This window comes from Hyperoodon ampullatus (genome assembly GCF_949752795.1).
Source record: "Hyperoodon ampullatus genome assembly, chromosome: 10".
Taxonomy (NCBI): Eukaryota; Metazoa; Chordata; class Mammalia; order Artiodactyla; family Ziphiidae; genus Hyperoodon; species Hyperoodon ampullatus.
In genome coordinates, this window is record NC_136923.1 from 52,824,677 (window position 1) to 52,848,581 (window position 23,905).

At 43.5% G+C, this 23,905-nt stretch overlaps 1 protein-coding gene across 3 annotated transcripts in view; it reads left to right on the forward strand.

The window, feature by feature from the left end:
- GLB1 (galactosidase beta 1) overlaps window positions 1–23,905 on the forward strand; it is a gene marked incomplete at its 5' end in the record, with an annotated part of 101,119 nt that overhangs the window by 25,323 nt on the left and 51,891 nt on the right. For 2 of the 3 annotated variants that reach the window (XM_079712048.1, XM_079712049.1), the window contains 8 exons: window positions 632–782; window positions 1,314–1,374; window positions 2,857–2,951; window positions 7,797–7,977; window positions 10,582–10,640; window positions 12,066–12,187; window positions 12,274–12,314; window positions 17,681–17,793. In XM_079712048.1, coding sequence (XP_079568174.1) covers window positions 632–782; window positions 1,314–1,374; window positions 2,857–2,951; window positions 7,797–7,977; window positions 10,582–10,640; window positions 12,066–12,187; window positions 12,274–12,314; window positions 17,681–17,793 — 823 coding nt within the window. The remainder of the gene's footprint in view (window positions 1–631; window positions 783–1,313; window positions 1,375–2,856; window positions 2,952–7,796; window positions 7,978–10,581; window positions 10,641–12,065; window positions 12,188–12,273; window positions 12,315–17,680; window positions 17,794–23,905) is intronic. The other variant, XM_079712050.1, reaches the window with a different exon arrangement.

A 23,905-nucleotide genomic window follows, 5' to 3' on the forward strand; every position in this document is an offset into this window, starting at 1 on the left:
AATTGTGGCACGCAAGCTCTAGAGCGCAGGCTCAGTAGTTGTGGCGCACGGGCTTAGTTGCTCCGCAGCATGTGGGATTTTCCCGGACCAGGGCTTGAACCCGTGTCCGCTGCATTGGCAGGCGGAGTCTTAACCACTGTGCCACCAGGGAAGTCCCAGAATTTTTGTTATTTTACCTCCTTCGGGCTATTCCTGACAAAATCTTTTGTTAGGAGGACACAGGGCTTGGAGGTTTTCCCATTTTTATTGAAAAATATTTTTCAAAATATAAGTATGCCTCTTATTACTTTAGCACCAATATTTTCATTTTTCCTAAGCCCTTACATAGGCATAAGTAATTTTTCCATAGTAGTAATTTGTGTCCCTGAACTCTGTATTGTTTTTTAAGTCAAGCATTAAATAGGAATGGGAGTTCTTTGAAGGTCATACACTTAAAAGTGTTCCCCACAAGTTTGATTCTCTTGGTAGCTGCTGTGAAAACTCAAAAGAAGGCTTCTTTTCTGTGAGTCTGCCTTAGGAAGATGTCTGTGTGTCCTGCGGGTTTATAGTTCTGCAGATGGTTCAGAAATTCACGTAGGACACCTGGATTTTTTGAGCTATTTCCAGGAAGGGGCTGTGTGTGTCTTGGCAGGTATGTGGCCTGGAACTTCCACGAGCCCCAGCCAGGACAGTATGAGTTCACTGGGGACCATGACGTGGAGCATTTTATTCAGCTGGCACATGAGCTGGGACTGCTGGTCATCTTGAGGCCTGGACCTTACATCTGTGCGGAGTGGGACATGGTGAGTGCGGCTAGACCTGCCCTGCCTGCCTGGTGTGCGGACAGGCAGGGATCTGGGGGCAAGTGAATTAAAGCAGCGTTGGTAAGTCTCTAATTCCAGGTAACACGGGCCTGTGACTGAGAAAACCCAGTTGTCTTTTACCTTGGGCAGTGCCCAGGCAGAAAGGAGCAGGGAGGGATCAGAAGGCATGGGTCCTCCTCTTGGTGGTCACATACAGAAGTCAGTTTCCTCATCTGTAAAAAGAAGTTCATGGTGTGGCCTCTGTCTCCCTCACAGGGTAGTTGTGAGGTTAAGTGGAGGAATCTGTAGAAAAGGCTTTGATTCTCAAAACATTGCATTCATGCAGAGTGATCTTATTTTTATTATGTTTACAATTTCTAATTGCCCTGAAAGTTAAAACCCAGAAAGCCCAGATCAAATACCCCTTCTCCCTGACACTTTTCTTCTTTCCCCTCTCTGCTAATGGTAATTTCTGTCTCCCCTAAGACCTTATTATGGCCTCTTCTTCCTTTTTTTTTTTTCCCCTCCTAGGGAGGATTACCTGCTTGGCTACTAGAGAAAGAATCTATTGTTCTCCGTTCTTCTGATCCAGGTAAGCTGTTACAGATGTCGTAAGAGAATTTAAGAAAGCTTAGATAATTTATATCAAAAGAGTCAGGTATTTCAAAGGCTGGGGTACTCCTGGGTGAATGCTTCCAAAAGTTTAGCGAAAGTGTGAGTGTTCATCCTCCTCCTCCAGATACTGAATGTTTTAGGAAAGAAGGACTATTCGAACAACTTGAGCAGATCTCGCTGATACCCTGGTAACTCTTTGAATTGGCACTGGGCCCTGTTTGTGGTTGACTGGCTGATTTTAATGCTTTCTCTGCCTCTGTTCTTAGAATACGACATGGCTGGTGATGACTCCCAGCTAATCAGAATGGCACGTGTAGTTTCTGCAGTGGTGTCACTGGATTTCTCAGTAGCTGCAGTGTCTTCAGTTCCTTTGTCTACTTTTACAAAGTTATCTGTAAAATGATAGGTTTTTTTCTTGTCTAGCTGTAAACCCTGATCAATCTTCAGGTCCCATTTAGCTGCTATTCTTTTTTTTTTTTTTTAATTTTTATTGGAGTATAGTCGATTTACAGTGTTGTGTTACTTTCTGCTGTACAGCAAAGTGAATCAGCTATAAATATACATATCTCAACTCTTTTTTAGATTCTTTTCCCATATAGGTCATTACAGAGAATTGAGTAGAGTTCTTAGCTGCATTTCTGTCTTCTGAAGGCTTCAGTTTCTCTTGGTGATGAAGCTGGTCATAAGAGCAGCTAACACTGATTAAATTTGCTGTGTAAAAGGCTAGTATATTATGCTCTATATGCATTTCCTTCTTAGTGTACTACCCTCACATTTTACGCTCTTAGTATATTAGTGTTTTTCCACATTTTATCTCAATTAATCCTTACAGCAACTTTATGACCTATGTACTCTGTTATCCCCATTTGACAATGTAAATGTGTAATTGATTAGAACTTAATTTTTAAAAAACTCAACTGTGACAGAGAGGACACATCACTCAGTCATTCAACAAACATTGGTGGATGCCTCCTGTGCTGCAGGCTTTTTGTCCTAATGGCAGGGGTAGATACCAGGCATACTGGTCCTTGTCCTCTCAGAGCTCCGCTGAGGAGACAACTCTCGGCAGGACAACTTTTTTTTTTTTTTTTTTTTTTGCGGTACGCGGACCTCTCACTGTTGTGGCCTCTCCCATTACGGAGCACAGGCTCCGGACGCGCAGGCTCAGCAGCCATGGCTCACGGGCCCAGCCGCTCTGCGGCATGCGGGATCTTCCCGCACGGGGGCATGAACCCATGTGCCCTGCATCGGCAGGCGGACTCTCAACCACTGCGCCACCAGGGAAGCCCGGCAGGGCAACTTTTAGCAGACTTTTAGTGCATGTAGCGCCCCCCATTTCAGAAAGTGGTTGTTGAATCCAGTCTGTTCAATCTCTGCTGCCAGCCCCAGGGTAATAGGCTGCGTTGTGTCTCTTTGTAGAAAAAGGCGTGTGATGGTGTTAAACCTGGTTGTCTTCCAGATTACCTTGCAGCCGTGGACAAGTGGTTGGGAATCCTTCTGCCCAAGATGAGGCCCCTCCTCTATCAGAATGGAGGGCCGATTATAACAGTGCAGGTAACCGCAGAGAGGAGCCTGGCCGGGTCAGGGGAGGTTTCCATCCATCCACATTATATATGGGAACGAAGCAGACATGAACCTCATATGTCTACTTCTTTCTTTTTTTTTCTTTTTAATTTTTAAGATTGAAGTATAATTGATTTGCTATGTTGTGTTAGTTTCAGGTGTACAGCAAAGTGATTCAGTCATATACATATATACATATATATTTTTTTTTCCAGATTCTTTTCCACTATAAATTATTACAAGATATTGAATATAGTTCCCTGTGCTATACAGTAGGTCCTTGCTGTTTATCTTCATATGTCTATTTCTTTAAGAGGCAATGCCACAGATGGTGCTTTGATTTAAATTGCATTTTGGGGAGGCATTACCATTTTTGAATGCTTGCTGTGTGAGACTCTCTGCTGGATGCCCTACAAATGCTATTCAGTTATTCCAACCACCATCTTCAAAGAGGTTAACTGACTTGGCCAAGGTCACGCAGCTGGCAGATGTTGCAGCCTGGCTCCTCTCCGGTGCGACGTTGCCTTCTGGCCACAGGGATGCAGCATGGACTGACCAACTTTGGTGTCTGCACTGCCTAGGCCGTCAGTTTCCATGGGTGTGGAAAGAGGATGCAGTGAACTGGGGCCACTGTGTTTTCTCTCCCACTTCCTGCCCTCACTTTCCTTCTTCCATGTGTTTTTCACTTTGCAATGACTGGTAGATTGTGAGGTATATCACGTGGCAAGAATTTTCCAAGTGAAAAATAGGTATACTTGACCTGCGATGATTTTTGATGTTTGTAAAAATACTTAGGTAAAACAAAACCATGTCTGTGGGTCATTTACCAAGGACGCTCTGATTGCAAAGAATACGTTATGTAAAACTGGCTGCATCCCGGACCAGCAAGGGGGTGCTTGCAGTGCTCCCTAGGGGAGCGTGGGCCAGATTTCCTTCTTATGAACAGCACTGTGGAGTGTTTGCAGGGACGGTCATTGTGGGGAGGGAGCCTGGCCATTTCCATGCCCTTCAGATATGAGAGGGCTGGACTGGCCAGGGTGTCCTGCGTGGTGGAGAGAGGCCAGGCTGCTACTCCCAGAGAGGTGTACTGATAGCACTCACTGCCCCTCACCTGTCCTGAGTCTGTACCAGTTAAGCTTACAGGAGCCCATTTTCCTGTACGAAGATTTCAAGGCTGAAACTGGATGTATCTGCATAGCTGGGTCTTCTTCCTTTCTCTTGATCTCAGGTTTTCCTCAGTTTCCCTTGCTTTTTAGTCTCTGCTTCTGCCGAAATCACTTTCCATTTTTGCTGACGGCTTTTCTGTACTTTTTGGTTATTGAAATGCACCACAGTGTCAACAAATATGAACTGTGCAGGGGAGAGCAAAGTTGACTGTCTTGGGGGGCATTTCCTCCTATGTCCATCCCTGGCAACCTCAGATGACTTGAACTTGACTGTGGATCCTGCCGGAGGACTCAGCTTCCTCCTCTCCCTTCCCCCCGTCACATCTCCACCTGCTAAAATCCCACCTAATCCTTTTGCCCCTTGATAATTAGGAGTGGGGGCCTTCCACCCACAAATTTGCTTCATCCAATTTGTGAGGTACTCATGAGGGATTAGCCCTGTTTATACCTGCTGTTTTGGAAGAGGAACAACTGAAAACGTCTGCAGTGTTTTGTGCTTTATTAAGGAGCTACAGGGTGAGATAATTATTCTAGAACAAAGACCTGCAACCTGCAAACCTGGCCCTCTGCCTGTTTTTGTAAATAAAGGCCACTGGCACATGACCACGCCCGACCATTTATATATTGTCTGGGGCTGCTTGTGAACCACAATAGCACAGTTCAGTAGTGGAGACAGAGACATATGGCCAAAAAGCTCCAGATATTTACTCTCTGGCCCTTTATAGAAAAAGTTGGCAAACTCCTACTCTAGAAAAATGAGCGTTCCTCTGAGGCTAACTGCAACTTCGTCTATGAGTCTCAAGCCCTTATCCGTGTGTTTCTCCTCTCACCTCCCCCGCCTCCACACACACCTCTTCTTTCCTCTCGTTGGCAATGATAGAGAACTTGACTGTACGCTTTATTGCCAGCTTTCTGAGCACTTACCAGGTGCCAGGTATTGTGCAAAAGCCCTATTCGTGTATTGGCTCAGTGAATCCTCATGCAACCCAGTGAGGTAGATACACTCACCTCTTACAGACAAAGTGACATTTTACAGGTGGAGCCACCTGGATAAGAAGAGGCAGAGCTGAGGTTTGTACAGGGACTCTTGGGCCTCTCGTGTCTGTGCCTGTGACCGCAGCACTAAGCTGTCTTGCGAATGTTGAGCTTTTCTCTTTCTCTAAAAACCTAACCAAATTAGGTATATGCATTTATTACAATCCTGTTTAAAATACAGTCCTGTATTTTATCTTCATACAATGATGATAATAGATAAATAAGATTTGAAAGAGTAAGTGAAAATCAATGACATTGGCTTGGGGCTTGGCCAGAAAAGAACGAGAGGTGCAGAGGCGCTGGGCCCTCTTAGTTGCTAAAGCCGACCCTTAAATTTAGCTCTGAACTTCTTGTCAGCCAGATGATGAAGGAAGACACAGCCATTTAAGTAGCTCTTAATTAAAGAGGAGAAAAAAGAAAATGAGGGGGACAGTACCTTGCCAGTATTTGCAAAGCTTTTCTTAAGATTTATTTCCATTATTTCCAAAGGGACTTCTGAGGCACCAATCAGAGTATCAGGATCAGTCATCCAAGGGGAGTTTCCTACTCTGTGTGAGTGGCAAACACCTTCTATTGCAGGATGGCTTCATGACCTGTGAAGCCCTTGATACTGGCCTACCACTACTTGTTTTGCTTCTTTTTTTTTTAAATTTAATTTATTATTATTATTATTTTTTTGGCTGCACCTCGTGGCATATGGGATCCTAGTTCCCCGACCAGGGATGGAACCCACGTCCCCTGCACTGGAAGCGCAGAGTCTTAATCCCTGGACCTCCAGGGAAGTCCTTGTTTTGCTTCTTTCTTTCTTTAATTTATTTTATTTTTGGCTGCGTTGGGTCTTTGTTGCTGCACGTGGGCTTTCTCTAGTTGCGGCGAGCAGGGGCTACCCTTCGTTGCAGAGCATAGGCTCTAGGTGCACAGGTTTCAGTAGTTGTGGCTTGTGGGTTCTAGAGCACAGGCTCAGTAGTTGTGGCACACGGGCTTAGTTGCTCCGCGACATGTGGGATCTTCCGGGACCAGGGCTTGAACCCGTGTCCCCTGCATTGGCGGGCGGATTCTTAACCACTGCACCACCAGGGAAGCCCTGTTTTGCTTCTTGAACCCATAACATGAAAGTATAGTCAGAGGGATTCTCGCTGAGAAAACCATCGTGCATTAAACATTTGGGAGGAGGTGCTTTGCAGATGATGATGGTGGTGTCTAGTTCTTCTACATCACTCCCTACTCCCTTCCCACTCCCCAACTCTGTCCATAGGCTTCATGGAGCTACTAGCAATTTTGCCAACAGCATACTCCTTGCAGGAATACTCTCTACCTCCTGCTTCCCTGACCAGAGAGTGCCTTTCTGTCTAGAGCTGCCTCGGGCAATCCCTCCGGGGAAGCTTCCTTAACCATCTCTTCCAACCACTCTCAGACTGGGCACCTCTTTTCTGGGGGCTCACAGTTTCTTATGCTCATATTCAAAGGCCATGTATCCCTAGGATCACAAAAATTTGTTTTGCGTTGTGTGCAGGTAGAATTTGTTATGTATGGGAAATTTTAAAATTTTTGTAAAATTGTGAAGTATACCACACACACATTAATGTGCAATAATGAAGCATTATGATGAGAACAGCCACAGAGTGACCACCCAAGATGGAAAATGGTACGTGGCCAGGACCCTGGAAGCTTCCCAGGTGTCCTTCTTAATCACACCCGACTTCTTCTCACTCTTCTGACTTTCGTAGCCATCAGCTTCTTGCTTTTCTTTCACATTTACCAATTATGTGCACACCAAGACTTGATAGTTTGGTTTTGAATGATTTGGATTTTCTATTCGGGAAATTGTATCGTGTGTATTTTTCAGTGTCATGCTTCTTTCACCAACCTCTATACCTCTAAGATTCTTTGGTGTATTGGATTTTTTGGTGTATCTGGTGTATTGGAAATAAATGAAGGTCATTCATTTTATTGCTTTAGAGCAATGTTACTTAATCTTTTTTTCATTGTTGCCCATTAAAGATCCTCTCTAGACATATTTTTCTAATTGCCCCCCATGAAATTTTAATACCTGAGATACACTGTATAATTGTACATATATCTGTACTTTATATGAAAAATAAGATTTTTTAAAAAATCCTATAAAAATCAGCTCCCACCTCCTTGGGGATGCTCTCCACCTCATTGAGAATGGACACTTCAGAGCAGGGGTTACTACCCTCAGCACTATTGTCATTGTACCCAGTAATTCTTTGTTGTGGAGGCTGACAATGCAGGATCTCTAGCAACATCCTTTGGCCTCTACCCACTGAATTAACAGATGATTTTTCTTCATTTTTTAATATTTTTGCCATGGAAAGGTATTATTTATGTAATGTTTAAAGTATCGGTTACCTATTATAGGGGACAATATCACTACAATCTGAAAACTAACATATTGGTTGTTTTCCTTATTTCTGGGAGGTATTAGAAGGTAGGTTTTTATGCTGAGTTGCTTTTTGGAAAATGAGTTTTGAGGCTTGAGTGTAGGAGATATTTGGGGGTATTACTAAGCCTTGTCATCTCAGAGATGTGCAGGTAGTTTCTCTAAACAAAAGCTTGCCTTCGGACGTTGGAGTCTCCTGATTTCTTTCCCCTCCTCTTTTTAAATTTGCAGGTTGAAAATGAATATGGCAGCTACTATACCTGTGATTACAACTACCTGCGTTTCCTGCAGAAGCGTTTCCACTACCACCTGGGTGAGGACGTGCTCCTGTTCACCACGGACGGGGTGCATGAGAGTCTCCTGCAGTGCGGGGCACTGCAGGGGCTCTATGCCACCGTGGACTTTGGAGCAGGTTGGTGTCTACAGTCACAGAAACCCAGCTGAGCAGGCAGGTTTGGGCTTTTTACTCCATCGGTCGTTCTAGGCAGCTGTTGTTCAAGTGGCAAGAGCATATCGAGTGAGATTTCCCAAGTTTTCCTGTGTCTGGTAACTGGTAAAATAGAAAACCTGATAATGCACCCCTCCATTGCAGAGATCATTTTATGTCAGCTGAGCTGGCCCTTAGGTCAAGAGCTCCATTTCCAGCCCTGGCGGAGCTGGCTGAAGCCTGGAGTCCCGTTCTCTTAGGGGCTGCCTGCCAGGAGCAGTTCCAGGTGGAGGAGCTCCACCTTTCAGGCTCTGTCTGGGATGTGCTGCTCTTCCCTGCTCCCCCTGTCCCCCGAGTCGTGGCTGGATGCTCGAGCTGGGTCGTGGCCATCGTGAACTCTGAGGCCAGCCCTGGGGTTCGGGGAACTTACCTGGCACTTCCGTTTTCTTTCTACATAAACTCATAAGGCTGGGAACTGTGATGGGCCGGAGGTGGTTTGGCAGATGCTACAAAAAATCGTCTTGCCTGATGCATTAGTGCTGTGTAAGCTGCTGAGGTTCCACACATGAAAGGAGGGCTGGGATGCTTCGGGCTGTAATGACATTAAGAAATCTCCATGTAGGTTGAGAGCAGCTTTCATAAAAGGCATGGCAGCTAAATGCATTGTGTGATCCTGGACTTTTTTTTTTCCGTGTTTTTTTTTCTTTCTTTGGTTGTTGTTGTTATGAAGGACATTATTGAGACAATTGAAATCTTTGAATCAAGCCTTTAGATTAGATAATAGTATTCTATCCATGTTAATTTCCTGTTTTTTATCATTGTATTCTGTTTATTTAAAGAATGCCCTTGCCGTTAGGGGATACACACTGAAGTATCTAGGGGTAAGGGGCCATTCTGTCTGAAAATTACTTTCAAATGGCTCAGAAAAAAATATGCATATTCATATAGAGAGGGAAAACCTGATAAATGTGGTAAAACGTTAACAGTTGGGGAACCTGGGTGAAGGGAAGATGAGTTCTTTGTACTATTCTCACAGCTTTTCTGTAAGTCTGAAATTATTTCAAAATGAAAAGTCACTGCCCCACCCAAAAAGACCAGCTCTTCAAGTAGCATAAGGATCCCGCTGTTCTCCCATCTGAGGGATGAGACACACATCCAGCGTTGCCTTCTCTTGAGAAGGATGTACAGAAAACTGAAGCTGCATTTTTAAAAAGATTCTTCTACACTACCAACAAGGAAATAACTGGCTCTGAGTGAATTGAGTGTTTCTAGAAACATGGTACGTTGCTCAGAGCATTTGACGATGAAATAACTCATCTACAAAGCGCTGCACAGGAAGTGGCATGCTGGTTTCGTCCTGCTTTGGCACACTTCCCAACACAGTGATGAAAAAGCACAGTATTTTTCTGTTGGGAGGAACAAATTGAAGATAATTATGAGTTAGTTGTAAGTATTATTTGTATATAGGGTGACAGCACATTACTGGGTTCAAGGACAGACACTCAAGACCAGTGTACCTGGGGCAGGTGGGGCTGTGGTAGCTTTATTCATTTGTGTGCAAGAGGGGCAGTGCCTGGGGTTAGATCCCAGGAGAGGCGCCTGAGAGCAGCATTTAAAGATCTGGAAGCTACCGAACGCGTAATAGTGAGAAATTTACAGCCATAAAATAAATGAGATTCCATTCTTTCTTGATCAGCACATTCTCTCCTGAAAGCTGGCCTTACAGAGAAGCCCAAGGCTTATCCAAGAGCAGGGGGTTTTTGGAGACTTGGCTGGTGTTCCTTTCACACTGGGACACTCACTGCGGGAACTGGACTGTGCAGTGTGGGGTCAGGGCGTCCTCTGCTCTGGCTGGGAAGCACTGTGCGTGTTCACTGATGTAAAGCAGCCCATTACCTCTCTGGGGAGAAACGCTTTCTCTCTTTAGAGGTGGAGGGGAGAACAGAGACGTGGGAAAGCAAGATGAGATACAGGCATCCTAATGGAATATTTCAGAAGAAAAAATTGAGTTCGCGAGTAGTCTGGAATGACTGTTGATGTACAAATTAAAATTCAGAGTATACTCCGTGATTCAGGGATAAATGTAATTAGAGCACATTTGTCCCTTTGATTTGTTAATTAAGTGGTAGATATTTGTGCCACTATGATGTGTATGGCACTGTGGAGCTTACCAGGAAGTATGTTCAAAGCAGGGCTATCCTGTAGGGAGCAGCTAGGTCAACCAGATGTCCGAGTGAAGAGAGAGAGAGAGAGAGAGAGAGAGAGAGAGAGAGAGAGAGAGAGAGACACCAGCCATGTGTCCAGGTGCTGGGGACACAGAGGAAGCACAAAGCCTGTGCCGTGACCTCCCAAAGGAAAGCAGTCAGGAGAGGCCCGGGCACTGTTCACAGAGGAAGCATCATTCTGTGGTCCCCACGGTCCGTCAAATGGATGGCCTGAGTCCCCACCTAAAGCTAGCTTGGAGGTGTGCAAGCCCCTGGGGGTGTGGGGAAGGGCGGGGGCCTCGGGCGCAAGTCCTACAAAGGAATCTTTTTATTTAACTTCTTGTCATTCCCATGGCTGACTGTCCTTCTCCCTCTCATTTTTCAGATGTCAACATCACAGCTGCTTTCCTAATCCAGAGGAAGAGTGAACCCAAAGGACCCTTGGTAAGAATCAGGTGTGAGGCCTGGGGAGACTGTTTGCTTGTACTAACTTCATTACCGCTGCTGGGAGAGAGCGATTAACTGCTGCAGAGGGTGGGAATGGATCCTTGGTTTCTCTGGGTCTGAGGTCAGCAGCTGATGGGAGTGTAGAGACCCCCTTCTGGACACATGGGAAACAGCAGAAGCAGTGCTGCTGCTTGACACTGAGGCCCTGCACTGGAGGGGGGCAGAATGGGGACCAAAGTGAACATCCCGCCTCCATCAGGCTCTGCGCTCTTGCATACCTCATCGTATTTGGTCCTCGTGCCAGCTCTCATAGGTAGTATCATTGTCTCCATTTTCAATGAAGCTCAGAGACCACGTCACTTGCCCAGGGTCGTACAGCTGGTGAGTGGCAGGGCCAGGATCTGTGTTCAGGTCTGTGTTTCTTGAAAGCTCTTTGTGACAGAGCTTCTCCACCTTTAGTGTGCTTACAAATCACGTGGGACTCTTGTCAAAATGCAAACGTTGATCTGTTGGGTCTGGGAGGGGATTGAGATTCTGCATTTCTGACAAGCAACCAGGTGACCTGGGGATGTAGGGTTGCTGACCACTCTGGGAGCCGCGGGGCTCTGTGACATGCTGTGTAGGCGCCTGGTAGGTGGAGATGGTGGCCAGGTCCTGGCAGGTATGCTCAGCCCATCAATGATGCAGCCCTCTCTGTGCTTCCCTTCTCCTTGCATTTGTGGCAGTTATCCTTGTCACTTGGCCCCGTGTAAGGGGGAATATCCTGTGCCTTCCCCGCAGCAAGTCAGGCTGCCCCGCCTGTGTACCCACCTTTGTACAAAGCAGCCTTTTCTGAACCTGGTCTCTGCTTGGTGAGCCATGCAGAACCCAAGTTCCCAGACTCTGGGTGGAGCTATTTCCTGGAGCCTGAGACAAGAAGTCCCTAGAACACGTCCAAGATTTCTCTTTCCTTCTATAGATCAAGGGCTTGGCAGGGTCATGCCCAACAGAAACATGAAGTGCTTGGGGCCTGCTTGGCAGAATATTTGGACAAGTCTACCTCACTTTAAGTCAACCTGAGATCTGAAAATCTGGATTCACACAAAGGGTGAATTTGGAGCTAATTATTTTATAAACATTTTGTCATCTGATTCTTTTGCCCAACAAACTTTCCTACCATATTCAAACTGGGGATTGGTTAACAAGATTTTGATGCAGGTACAACTTTTCAGGGACACCTGTATTGTCTGCACCTGAGACCTGAGTTTAGGCAATGCTGTATGGGATGTCCTCATTGGTCCCCCAGCTCCAGGTAAAGTAATGAATGTCAGCTCCTCTCCCCACCTGTTTCTCGGTAGAGAACCTAGGGCAGTAGTTACTGAGAAGCCCAGCATGTGAAAGTCTTAAATCTATCCTAAGCTCCGTATCCCTTTCTCTTTTCAGGTCAATTCTGAATTCTACACTGGCTGGTTAGACCATTGGGGCCAACCTCACTCAACAGTCAAGACTAAAGTGGTGGCTTCCTCCCTTCACGATATTCTTTCCCGAGGGGCCAGTGTGAACATGTGAGTGTTATTTTTCGGAGGGGAGGCTGTTCTCCGTAGCTGTGGGCTCATGGTGAAGTACTGTCTGTTCTCTTGTTTCCTTGTAGGTACATGTTTATAGGTGGCACCAATTTTGCCTATTGGAATGGTAAGAGCAATTTAACATCTGTTTGTAGAATCTAATCCTAAAATGTTTCTGGTGCTTGATTTTTGGAGGGGTGTGCCTATGGACAATTGTTATTTTCTACTTTTGTTTGCTTTCTCCCAAATTTTCTAATATATAAGAATTGCCTATACAATTTAAAAAATCATTTTTCTTTTATTTATTAAGAAGAGGAGAGAAATGTTGAATTTACTTTTCTATTGAGAACTGATTTAAAAAAATTGAGTATCCAGGTGTTATGAAATAATCAGTGTTATATAAATGAGGAACTGCATTATGATGATTATAGATTACCCTTCTTCTATACTTATTTTAGATGCTCACAAATTACTTGTTCTTTTAAAATTAAATTCAGAATTTTAATTTAATTTATAAATGTGTTATAGAATCATAGAAATGGAATATTTTTCATATGTAAATACGAATCTTTCAAAGTTTTCTTTTTTTCTTTTCTTTTTTTATTTTTTTGAAGTATAGTAGATTTACAGTGTTGTGGTAGTTTCAGATGTACAGCAAAGTGATTCACATATAGATAGATATAGATATATAGATATGTATTGTTTTTCAGATTCTTTTCCCTAATAGGTTATTATAAAATATTGAGTATAGTTCTCTGACTATACAGTAGGTCAAAAAATTTCCTTAAAAAAGATTTAAGAGACATAACTTGTACATTTAGAACCTATTGTTTTAAATCAAGCTAGTCAGGCATGTCATAGTCTCTGGCTATAACTTACTTGTTCATATATTCTGGTCTTTTTCTTCTCTTTTTTTTTTAAAAAAAACACTTTGTTTTGTTGAGATATAATTCACATACCATAAAATTCATGATTTGGGGAATTTCCTGGCTGTCCAGTGGTTAGAACTCCGCGCTCTCACTGCCGAAGACCTGGGTTTGATCCTTGGTTGGGAAACTAAGACCCCACAAGCCACATGGTGCGGCCAAAATAATAAATAAATAAATTCATGATTTTAAAGTATACAATTCAGTGGTGTTTAGTTTATCACAAACTTGTGCAGCCATTATCACCATCTAATTCCAGAACATTTTCATTACCCCAAAAAGAAACCTCGTACCCAAGAAATGCCCCACTCTCCCTCCTCCCAGCCCCTGGCAACCACTAGTCTACTCCCTGTCTTTATGGATTTGCCTATTCTGGACATTTCATACGAAGGGAACCATACAATTTGTGGTCTTTTGTGTTTGACTTCTTTCATTCAGCATAATCTTCTCAAGGTTCATCTATATTGTACTGTGTATCAGGACTTCATTCCTTTTTATTGCTGAATAATATTCTATTGTGTGGATATACCACATTTTGTTTATCCATTCATCAACTGATGGACATTTGGGATGTTCCCCCTTTTGGGTCATTATGAATAATGTTCCTATGAACATTGATGTGTAAGTATTTGTTTGAACCCCTGTTTCAATTCTTTTGGCTTTACACCTAGGAGTAGGATTGCTGTTTCATATGGTAACTAACTCTATATTTAGAGTTAGAGGAACTGCCACAGTGTTTTCTAAAGCAGCTGCACCATTTTACATTCCTATATGACCTATATGGTCTTTTTTTTTAGTAGGAAAAATTATGGTAAAATTCTCTTCATTGTCATTGACTTTTGCCAAGACAAACCATCCTATATTGCTTTTCTCTAAACCTCATTCCCCACATCTCTCCACATCTGCATTTTCCTCTAGGAGTCACTGAGGATGCTCTACAGTTGAGTTTTGGAAACCTAATTGGACCTCAGTCTCCTGGTGTTAGTAATTGGACACTATCAGCTCTTAATGAATTTTCTTCTTCAAACTGCTATCTTTTGTGCAGGGCAGGATGGTCAAGGAGAAGACTTTGGCTAAAGTATTATTAATATTATTATTAGAGCCAAAAAATGGAGATAATGCAAAGTTCAAATGTCATTTCTTAAAAGATAGTAGTGTGCCAAGGTTGGTAATTGAAGTTAGATCAGCCCTGTGTCTGTCTTCCCCTTAGAAACACTTCGGACTTTGTGATGCCTTTTGCATTCAGAAAGTAGAGATTCCTCCTAGCTTCCATCCATGGAACCAAGACCAGTCACCAATCCAGGAATAAAGACTGATATTTTTTGAAACTTTACAGTTCATGAAACAATTTTTTATATCCTATTATTTTATTGAAAACAATACATTCTTTTTTTTTAATATATTTATTTATTTTTGGCTGCATTGGGTCTTCGTCGTTGGGTCTTAGTTGCTGCGCGCGGGCTTTCGCCAGTTGCAGCGAGCGGGGGCTGCTCTTTGTTGTGGTGCACGGGCTTCTCATTGCGGTGGCCTCTCCCGCTGCAGAGCACAGGCTCTAGGCGAGTGGGCTTCAGTAGTTGTGGCACGCGGACTCAGTAGTTGTGGCTCGTGGGCTGTAGGGCGCAGGCCCAGTAGTTGTGGCACACTAGCTTAGTTGCTCCGCGGCATGTGGAATATTCCCAGACCAGGGATCAAACCTGTGTCCCCTGCATTGGCAGGCAGATTCTCAACCACTGCGCCACCAGGGAAGTCCCAATACATTCTTTTTTAAAATTTACGTATAATAACTGATTCACTTTGCTGTACACCTGAAGCTAATACAACATTGTAAATCAACTATACTCCAATAAAAATTTTAAAAATAAATAAAATTTACATGTATAAAACTACCACTCAGAAGTTGTCCTTAATCCTGTCCCTTGCCCCTGACCCTGCCATAAACAATACAAGGCTTTTTCTGCCTCTGTTTTCCCATTTAGTCCTCATAGCGGTCTCATCTGGGCTGGGGATTATGGACCCACTTTACAGAGAAGAAAAACAGGGTACCAAAAAAGTCCACAAGATTCCCATTCAGTTGGCAGAGAGTGGAGCCTGGGCTCAAACTCAGGCCTTGGAAAGCTGGTCACCGCTCTTTGGATAACTCCTTGCAGCCTGAAGCCTGTGTTTCCAACCCCCAAACCAGCCCCTCTGTGTTTGCGGGCCTTTCTCTCCTGCCCTGTTGCCCGGTCTCTTTGCGGGAGTTGGGTGGGGGGGTGAGCAGTCTCTGCTTTTGGCTGCTATTCTTCGGGCCAGCTTCCCAGAGGAGAGCATGGGAGAAAACCTCCGGCTCAGGTGCTCACTGCGTTCCTGCCCACAATAGCTGCCCATGCTGTGCAGATAGGCGCCCACTCTGTGCTCATGTATCCCCACGGGAGCCAGGCTGTCCTCTCCTCCTCACACACCCTGCAAAGCTGAGGAGCGGTACATCCTGCCATTTCTCTTGTCTTCCTACCTCACACTCCCCAGCGTGGCCAGAGGAGGCTGAAGTCAGCACTGTTTCCCTAGGACACTGCCCTGTGGGGATCTGAAACATCCAGAGGAAGATTCTACTGATAGAACTGCACAGACTTAGTTTTCCAGTCTGTCCTGTAACCCACTGGCCAACTTCCCAGCCTGGGTTCCCTTGGCCCGTAAAGTATGTTTCTGGGTGTTCACACTTGTTGACACTCCTTCACAGAGCTCCTTCTCATGCATGGCTCTGCAGGGGCCTCGGGTAAACAAGGCCATGCCTACCACTAGGATGCACTTGGTCTAGTGGAGCGAGGTCACTGCCACACTGAGCAAGAGGAGGGACCACAAAGGAGAAGGTGAGCTCCTTGCAGCAAGGGATGTGGTTTTTCTTTTCTTTGCATCTCACAGCAAAGGATGTGTTTTAACATAGGTGTTCCCAGAGGCAGGAGAGTAAAAGTAATATGACTGGATCAATTCAATTGGTTGAGTGGTCCAGGTCTTTCAAAATATAGATTCTGTGCATAGAACAGATTAGACAGTCTTTGGGGGATGACCTGATCCTTGGCCTCCCTCATCTGTCAACCCCGCCACCAGTAGGATCACCCAGGGCGGCTCCATCATTCGTGAGCTGTGGGATCACTCCAAGGAATTCGTTACTAAATCATAGTGAACTGTCAGATTTTGTGCCTCATTTACTTAAAAATTAGATTGGATATAAGATTATCCTAAAATAACTGTATTCTTTCACACACTTGCACTGCAAAATGCTCTCTGGAGTAGAAGAGAAAGGGGTGGCATGGAGCCTTGCTGGTCTGCAAACAGCAGCGTCAGTGTCACCTGGGAGGCTTACTTAGAAATGCAGAGTCTCAGGTCTGACCCTAGCCCTGGTGAATCAGAATCCCAGGTTGGGCTAAGGAGTGTGTTTTAACGAGCTCTCCACGTGACTCTCAGGCCAGGGCAGGTTGTGCTGACACAGGGTCACTGCCCAAATCTGCAGTCTCCTATCTGTGAATATCACCTGTGACAAGGCTGGGGCCCACTGGTCTAGACTGTGCCCCTTGGACAATAATTGCAACGCTGTTTGCTTTTTGCATCCACAGTATTGGCATTATCTATTAGTCTCTGTGGCGGGTCACGACCCCTGGGAAACGGACTCTGAGATTGCCTGGCACAAGTTTATTGGGGTGTGCTCCTAGCGGCAACACCAGTGAGAGTCAGGATTGGGCAGAAGGAGAAGCTGGGCAGTGATGCAGTCTCAGAAGTGGCTCAGCTGATTCTAGAGGGAGCTCTGGAGCTGGGATGGCCCTTTGAGGCAAGGGGACTGGGCTTTTATATCCCTGCACTGGTCAATCTTTGGATGTGGGCGATCCCAGGAGGGGTGTAATCTTGGGCAAGGCGGCCCAGCAGAGGTCAAGGACCAGAGAGGGGCACTCAGCCAGCACTCCCGGTAACTGTGGGAATGAGTGAGTGCCTGGGCCCTGAAGGTCAATGTGAGAGGCACACCACAGCACCCCCTAACTCTTTGCAGACATTACAAACGCCCAAGGTTACACTTGACTTTCAGTGGGCTGATGTGTGTCTGCAGTCATCTCCCAGTTTGTTTGGTCTGATAGCCCCTTAGTTGTTTGCAGCTGATCCTGGGCCCAGAAAACTGTGTGTCCACCATGGACCTTTTCTCAGCCACACATGAGGTCATGAACAAGATCACGGCTGCAGGGTTAACAGTCAGACATGTGGGTCATGCCATGAGCCTTGCCGTTGCTGGTTGTGAGATGTCCAGGGATTTTGGGGGGAGCTTCAGAGGCCCTGCTTGTCCAGTGACAGGGCTGTCTGCTGGGGTCGCTGAGAGAGTGGATGGGGAAAGTGCTCCGTAGACTCTAAGAGCTTGGCGAGGGCCACCTGCAGGAAGAAACTCGTTTCTCTAAACCTTGCCTCCTGAGGGCCACCTCTGTGTCACTTAACAGTTGGTTCTAATGTGTTCCTTATTTTCTCCCTGCACAATGCTGAGCCATGAATCCCAAAGAACTTGTCCCAGGGGAAGGCCTTCCTTAGTAGCTAGTGGCACGGTTTTGTCTTCCAGGGGCCAACACGCCCTACCAAGCACAGCCCACCAGCTACGACTATGATGCCCCCCTGAGCGAGGCCGGGGACCTCAGTGAGAAGTATTTTGCTGTGCGGGATGTTATTCAGCAGGTGAGTGCTTTGTACGGGCTGCAGGGGCTGGTCTGGGCCAGAGCCTGCCCGGGACTCACAATGCTCTGTAGACAACTTCCTGGAGCCTTTGTGTTTAAAAGGACGGATGAAGAGAAGCATGAGCAAGACTTGGCCTTGAGTCTTGGTCCCACCCGATTAAGAGTGAGCCTGTCAGCAAGGTACTCCACAGTACGTTGTAAGGATTAAAAAGAACACAGGTAAGGCCTCCGGTACAGCCCTGACACATCTGTTGTCCAGTAAGCGGTGGCCATTTATACTATTATTCATACTAAACAGAAGAAAATGTGTGTCCACATAAGTAGCTGAAGTATGCAGGAAAGAAAATCCGTGGGCATTCTGAACACGGTACAAATGTGAGCTGTCAGCAATGCTTCATTTTTCTATTTGGGACAAGTGATTGCTGTTTCCTCCTGGCCTGACACCTGAATGCTTAGTCCTGCTAACGTTGTGACCTTTGAGGCATCTAACGCACCCAGGTGGGGTTTCCTGTCTCTGTGTGGCTTTAAAAAAAAACCCACAGTTTTTCTGCTCAGTCACCTGAGTTTTGAAGTTAAAAAACAAAGATTTTCTGCCTATATATGGTATGGACTTTTTTTTCTGTTAGTTTTAGGTATACTGTAGTCTTAGTTTAAGCCTAAGTGTTATTTATATTATGAAAAATTTTAAACATATTGAAAAATATGATCTATACTTAACTACTCTTAGAGTTTGTCCATTTGATCTACGTTTTCAGATGTGTGGTTAAAATGTTGCTTGTGTGATTTTTATTGTGGGTTTAATCTCTGTAGAATTTAGAGTGATGACTCCCAAGTCCTGTCTTGTACGTTTGTTCTCTGTTTCAAAGCTCTCTATTCCTATCTTTATTATTTCCTTCCTTTATTTGAAGCTTAGCTTTTTATACTTTTTTTTTTTTTTTTTTTTTTGCGGTACGCAGGCCTCTCACTGTTGTGGCCTCTTCCGTTGCGGACCACAGGCTCCGGACGCGCAGGCTCGGCGGCCATGGCTCACGGGCCTAGCCGCTCCGCGGCATGTGGGATCTTCCCAGACCGGGGCACGAACCCGTGTCCCTTAGCATCGGCAGGCGGACTCTCAACCACTGCGCCACCAGGGAAGCCCCGAAGCTTAGCTTTTTAAACTGGGCTTTCTTCTTTTCTTTTCTAATATAAATACTCAAGTCTATACATTTCCTTCAAGTACTGCTATGGTGCCATCTCATAAGTTTTGATATGTAATATATTTATTATTGTTTGCTTTTAAACATGCCTATTTTGATTTCTCTTTGACCCTTCAAACGTTCAGAAGTGAGTTTTTAAATTATTAAACATAAGTATTTTTCTAGTCTGTTGGTTTCTCACATATTTGCATTGTGGTTGGAGAATGTAGTGTGTATGATACCAATCCCTTGAAGTTTCTTGAACCTCTCGGTAGAGCCTGGCCTATACCAATATGAACAAATATTCTGTGTATTCTCAAAAAGACTTCGTGTTTTATAATTGTTGGCTATAATCTGTATATGTGTTCATTAGATTAAGCTTATTAATGGTGCTGCTGATATCTTTGATATCCTTCCTAAATTTTTTGGTCAGTTTATTCTATTAGTTATTGAGAGAGTTGTGTTTATGTATTTCTTCTTGTAGTTCTGTCAGTTTTTGAGGCCATGTTATTAATATGTAGATTGAGGATTAAATCTTTTAGTATCATTATATGGAAGTCATCTATCTCTGATAATGCTTTTTGCCTTAAAGTCTGTTTTGTCTGATACTAATACTACCTGCATTCTTTTGGTTAGTATTTATCTGGTATATCTTTCATAATGCTTTAACTTCAACCTTTTTATATCCTTTTTAAAAAAAACACGTGTCCGGAAACAGAAACAGACTCAACAGACGTAGAGAACAGACTTATGGTTGCCAAGGGGGAGGGAGGGATAGATTGGGAGTTTGAGATTAGCAGATGCAAACTATTATATACAGAATGGATAAACAACAAGGTCCTGCTGTATAGCATGGGGAACTATATTCAATATCCTGTGATAATCCATAATGGAAATGAATATAAAAAAGAATGTATATGTATAACTGAATCACTTTGCTGTACAGCAGAACTTAACACAACATTGTAAATCAACGTTACTTCAATTAAAAAAATAAAAATAAAAACGTGTCCCTTGTAAACAGGATATAGCTGGATTTTAAAAAAATCTAGTTTGAACATTTTTGTCTTTTAACTGGTGCACTTGTTCATTGTCATTCGTTATAATTCTTGATACACATCAATTCATTTCAACCATCTTATAATAATCTATTTGTCCAGCTCTTCTGTTTTGTCTTCCCTTATTACTTTCTTTTAAACTGTTTATTTTTGTGTCCTTATTTCATCTCCCTCCCACCCTAGTTTGGATGTTATTTACTATATTTTTATTCTTTTTTTTTAAAATAAATTTATTTAATTTATTTTTTTTTGGCTGCGTTGGGTCTTTGTTGCTGTGTGCGGGCTTCTCACTGCGGTGGCTTCTATTGTTGCAGAGCATGGGCTCTAGGCGCCCAGGCTTCAGGAGTTGTAGCTCGCGGGCTCTGGAGCACAGGCTCAGTAGTTGTGGCACATGGGCTTAGTTACTCCGCGGCAAGTGGGATCTTCCCGGACCAGGGCTTAAACCCGTGTCCCCTGCATTGGCAGGCAGATTCTTAACCACTGCGCCACCAGGGAAGCACTATATTTTTATTCTTCTAGTGGTTACCTATTGAAGTGTGAAATATGTACCCCCCCCAAAATACAACTCAGTATAGAACAGCGTGAACCCCTGGAACCAACACACAGTCCCCCAGAAGCTCCCTTCATGCTCCTTCTGGTCATTGGCCTCCCATTGACCTCTATCACCATAGGTTAGCTGTGCTTGTTTTTGACTTTATATAGATGGGTTCATACAGTATGCACTCCTTTATGTCTGGCTTTCAAAAAACTTTAACATTCAGTTTTTACTTATAAGAATTTAAAATTAATCCATATCTTTACTTCCTTCCTACAACCAGAACTTTATCTCACATTAACTCCAATTACATCCTTCCTGACTTACACGCTCTGAATGTCATGTATTTTAGTTGTGGGCTAGTTGTGGATGTGAATCTTCAAGGGAGATTTGTTTTCTCCCCTATTTATTGCTGTACAACAAATTACCTACAAACTCAGTAGCTTAAAACAACAAATGTGGGACTTCCCTGGTGGTGCAGTGGTTAAGGATCCGCCTGCCATTGTAGGGGACATGGGTTCGAGCCCTGGTCTGAAAAGATCCCACATGCCGTGGAGCAGCTAAGCCCGTGTGCCACAACTACTGAAGCCCGTGCGCCTAGAGCCCATGCTCCGCAACAAGAGAAGCCACCGCAATGAGAAGCCTGCGCACTGCAACGAAGAGTAGCCCCCACTCACCGCAACTAGAGAAAGCCCGCGGCAGCAGCGAAGACCCAACGCAGCCAAAAATAAAAATTAAATAAATTAATTAATTAAAAAAAAACAAAAACAAATGTTATGACCTCACACAGCTTCTGAGGGTAAAGAATCTAGGGGTGGCTTAGCTGGATGTTCTAGCTTGTGAATTCTCCTGAGGTTGCACTGAAAGCTGTTGGCGAAGCAGCAGTCTCTGAAGACTTACGTGGGGCTGAAGGGTTCATTTCTTTCTTTCTTTTTTAAAATATTTATTTATTTATTTGGTTGCACCAGGTCTTAGTTGCAGCACGTGGGCTCCTTAATTGCAGCAGGTGGGCTCCCTAGTTGTGGCATGCATGTCGGATCTAGTTCCCTGACCAGGCCCCCTGGATTGGGAGCATGGAGTCTTACCCACTGTGCCACCAGGGAAGTCCCTGAAGGGTTCATTTCTTTCTTTACTTTCCTCTTTTTTTTTTTTAAATTGAAGTATAGTTGATTTATAATGTTGTGTTAGTGTCTGTTGTACAGCAAAGTGATTCAGTTATACATGTATATATATTCATCTCTTAAATGACTAGACAGTTATCCCAGCCCTTTTTATTGACTTATCAATTATTTTGCCACTGGTTTGATGTGCCCATTTTGTCACCTACTTAATTTCCATAAGTATTTGGGTCTATTTTTGAACATTTTCTTTTATGTTATTGATTTTTTTTTTTTTTTTTTTTTTTTGCGGTATGCGGGCCTCTCACTGTTGTGGCCTCTCCCGTTACGGAGCACAGGCTCCGGACGCGCAGGCTCAGCGGCCATGGCTCACGGGCCCAGCCGCTCCGCAGCATGTGGGATCTTCCCGGACCGGGGCACGAACCCATGTCCCCTGCATCGGCAGGCGGACTCTCAACCAGTGCGCCACCAGGGAAGCCCAATGTTATTGATTTTTTTTTCTCTTTTATTAATACCAAACTGTTTTAATTGTTACCTTTACAATGTTTTATTATCTGGTAGGATTAGTCTTCCATCTTTAGTCTTTCAGTATTTCTCCGGCTATTCCTGCAAGTTTACTTTTCTATGTAAACTTTCGTATTATTCTATCAACTTCAAAACAAAGTAAAAACTCGAGATACCTATTTTGTTTTAAGTTTATACATCAAATTAGGGGTGATATTTACAATGTTGAGTCTTAGCTAAGAAAATGCCTTTCTATCTATTCAAGTCTTCTCTGATGTCCTTCTTGTTCTAAAGTTTTCTTAAAATAGTCCCTGTCCATTTCTTAATATGTTTGTTCCCAAATATTCCATGTTTCTAAAACTAATATCATTATAAAAGGAGTCTTTTATTTCTTTATGAGAAATATTATATATATTTGTCTTTAAAATATAACCTACTTAAAAAATGTTAAATATATAAAATAAAGTCACACACATCCATGTACCTGGTACCTAGATTTAACACAGGTTATTATGAAATCTTTGCTTCTGATTTTTTAAGAAAATACATCACAGATAAAGCTGGGTTTATTTCCTGTTTCTTCTCCTCCCTCCTCAGAGGGAGGAGGAGGAATAGTATTTATCCTTCACACACATTTTTGTGATTTTTTACCACAAATACATGCATCCATATACACTATATTTAATTTTTTTGTCTCTTTAAATTGTACATGAATATTCCATTGTACTTCCCTTTTTAAATTACTGATTTCTTTGATTTTATTGTAGTGCCTGTGGACTTATTTCTTTTACAGTCTGTTGCCTCATCTCACAAACCACTTCAGGTTTGTTTATTTTTAAACAAATTTATTTAGATATAAATCACATACCATAGACTTCATCCATTTAAAATACACAATTCAGTGGGTTTTGTATGTTAATTTTTTTAAATTTTGATAAAATATATATAACATAAAATTTGCCATTTTAACCATTTTTTGTTTTTGTTTTTGTTTTTGTTTTTTTTGTGGTACGCGGGCCTCTCCCGTTGCGGAGCACAGGCTCCAGACGCACAGGCTCAGCGGCCATGGCTCACGGGCCCAGCCGCGCCGCGGCATGTGGGATCTTCCCAGACTGGGGCACGAACCCATGTCCCCTGCATCGGCAGGCAGACTCTCAACCACTGCGCCACCAGGGAAGCCCCATTTTAACCATTTTTAAGTGTACAATTCAGTGGCATTAATTACATTCATAATGTTGTGTAACCATCGCCATTATCTATTTACAAAATCTTTTCATCCACCCAGACAGAAACGCTAACTATTATGCAATAACTCCCCATTTCCCCTTCCTTTCAGCCACCGGTAAGCACTAGTCTACTTTCTGCCTCTGTGAATTTGCATATTGTAGATGTTTCACAAAAGTGGAACCATACAATATTTTCCTTTTGTGTCTGACTTATTTCACTTAGCATAATGTTTTCAAGGTTCATGTTATAGCATGTTTCAGAAGTTCATTTCTTTTCATGGGTGAATAATACTTCATTGTATATATACGGGCAGCCCTCCATATCTGTGGGTCCCACATCCGCAGACTCAACCAACTACAGATTGAAAATATTTAAAAAAAAAAAAAAATTACAGAAAGTTCCAAAAAACAAAACTTGAGTCTGTTGCATGCAGGCAATTTTTCACATAACATTTACATTGTATTTACAACTATTTACATAGCATTTACACTGTATT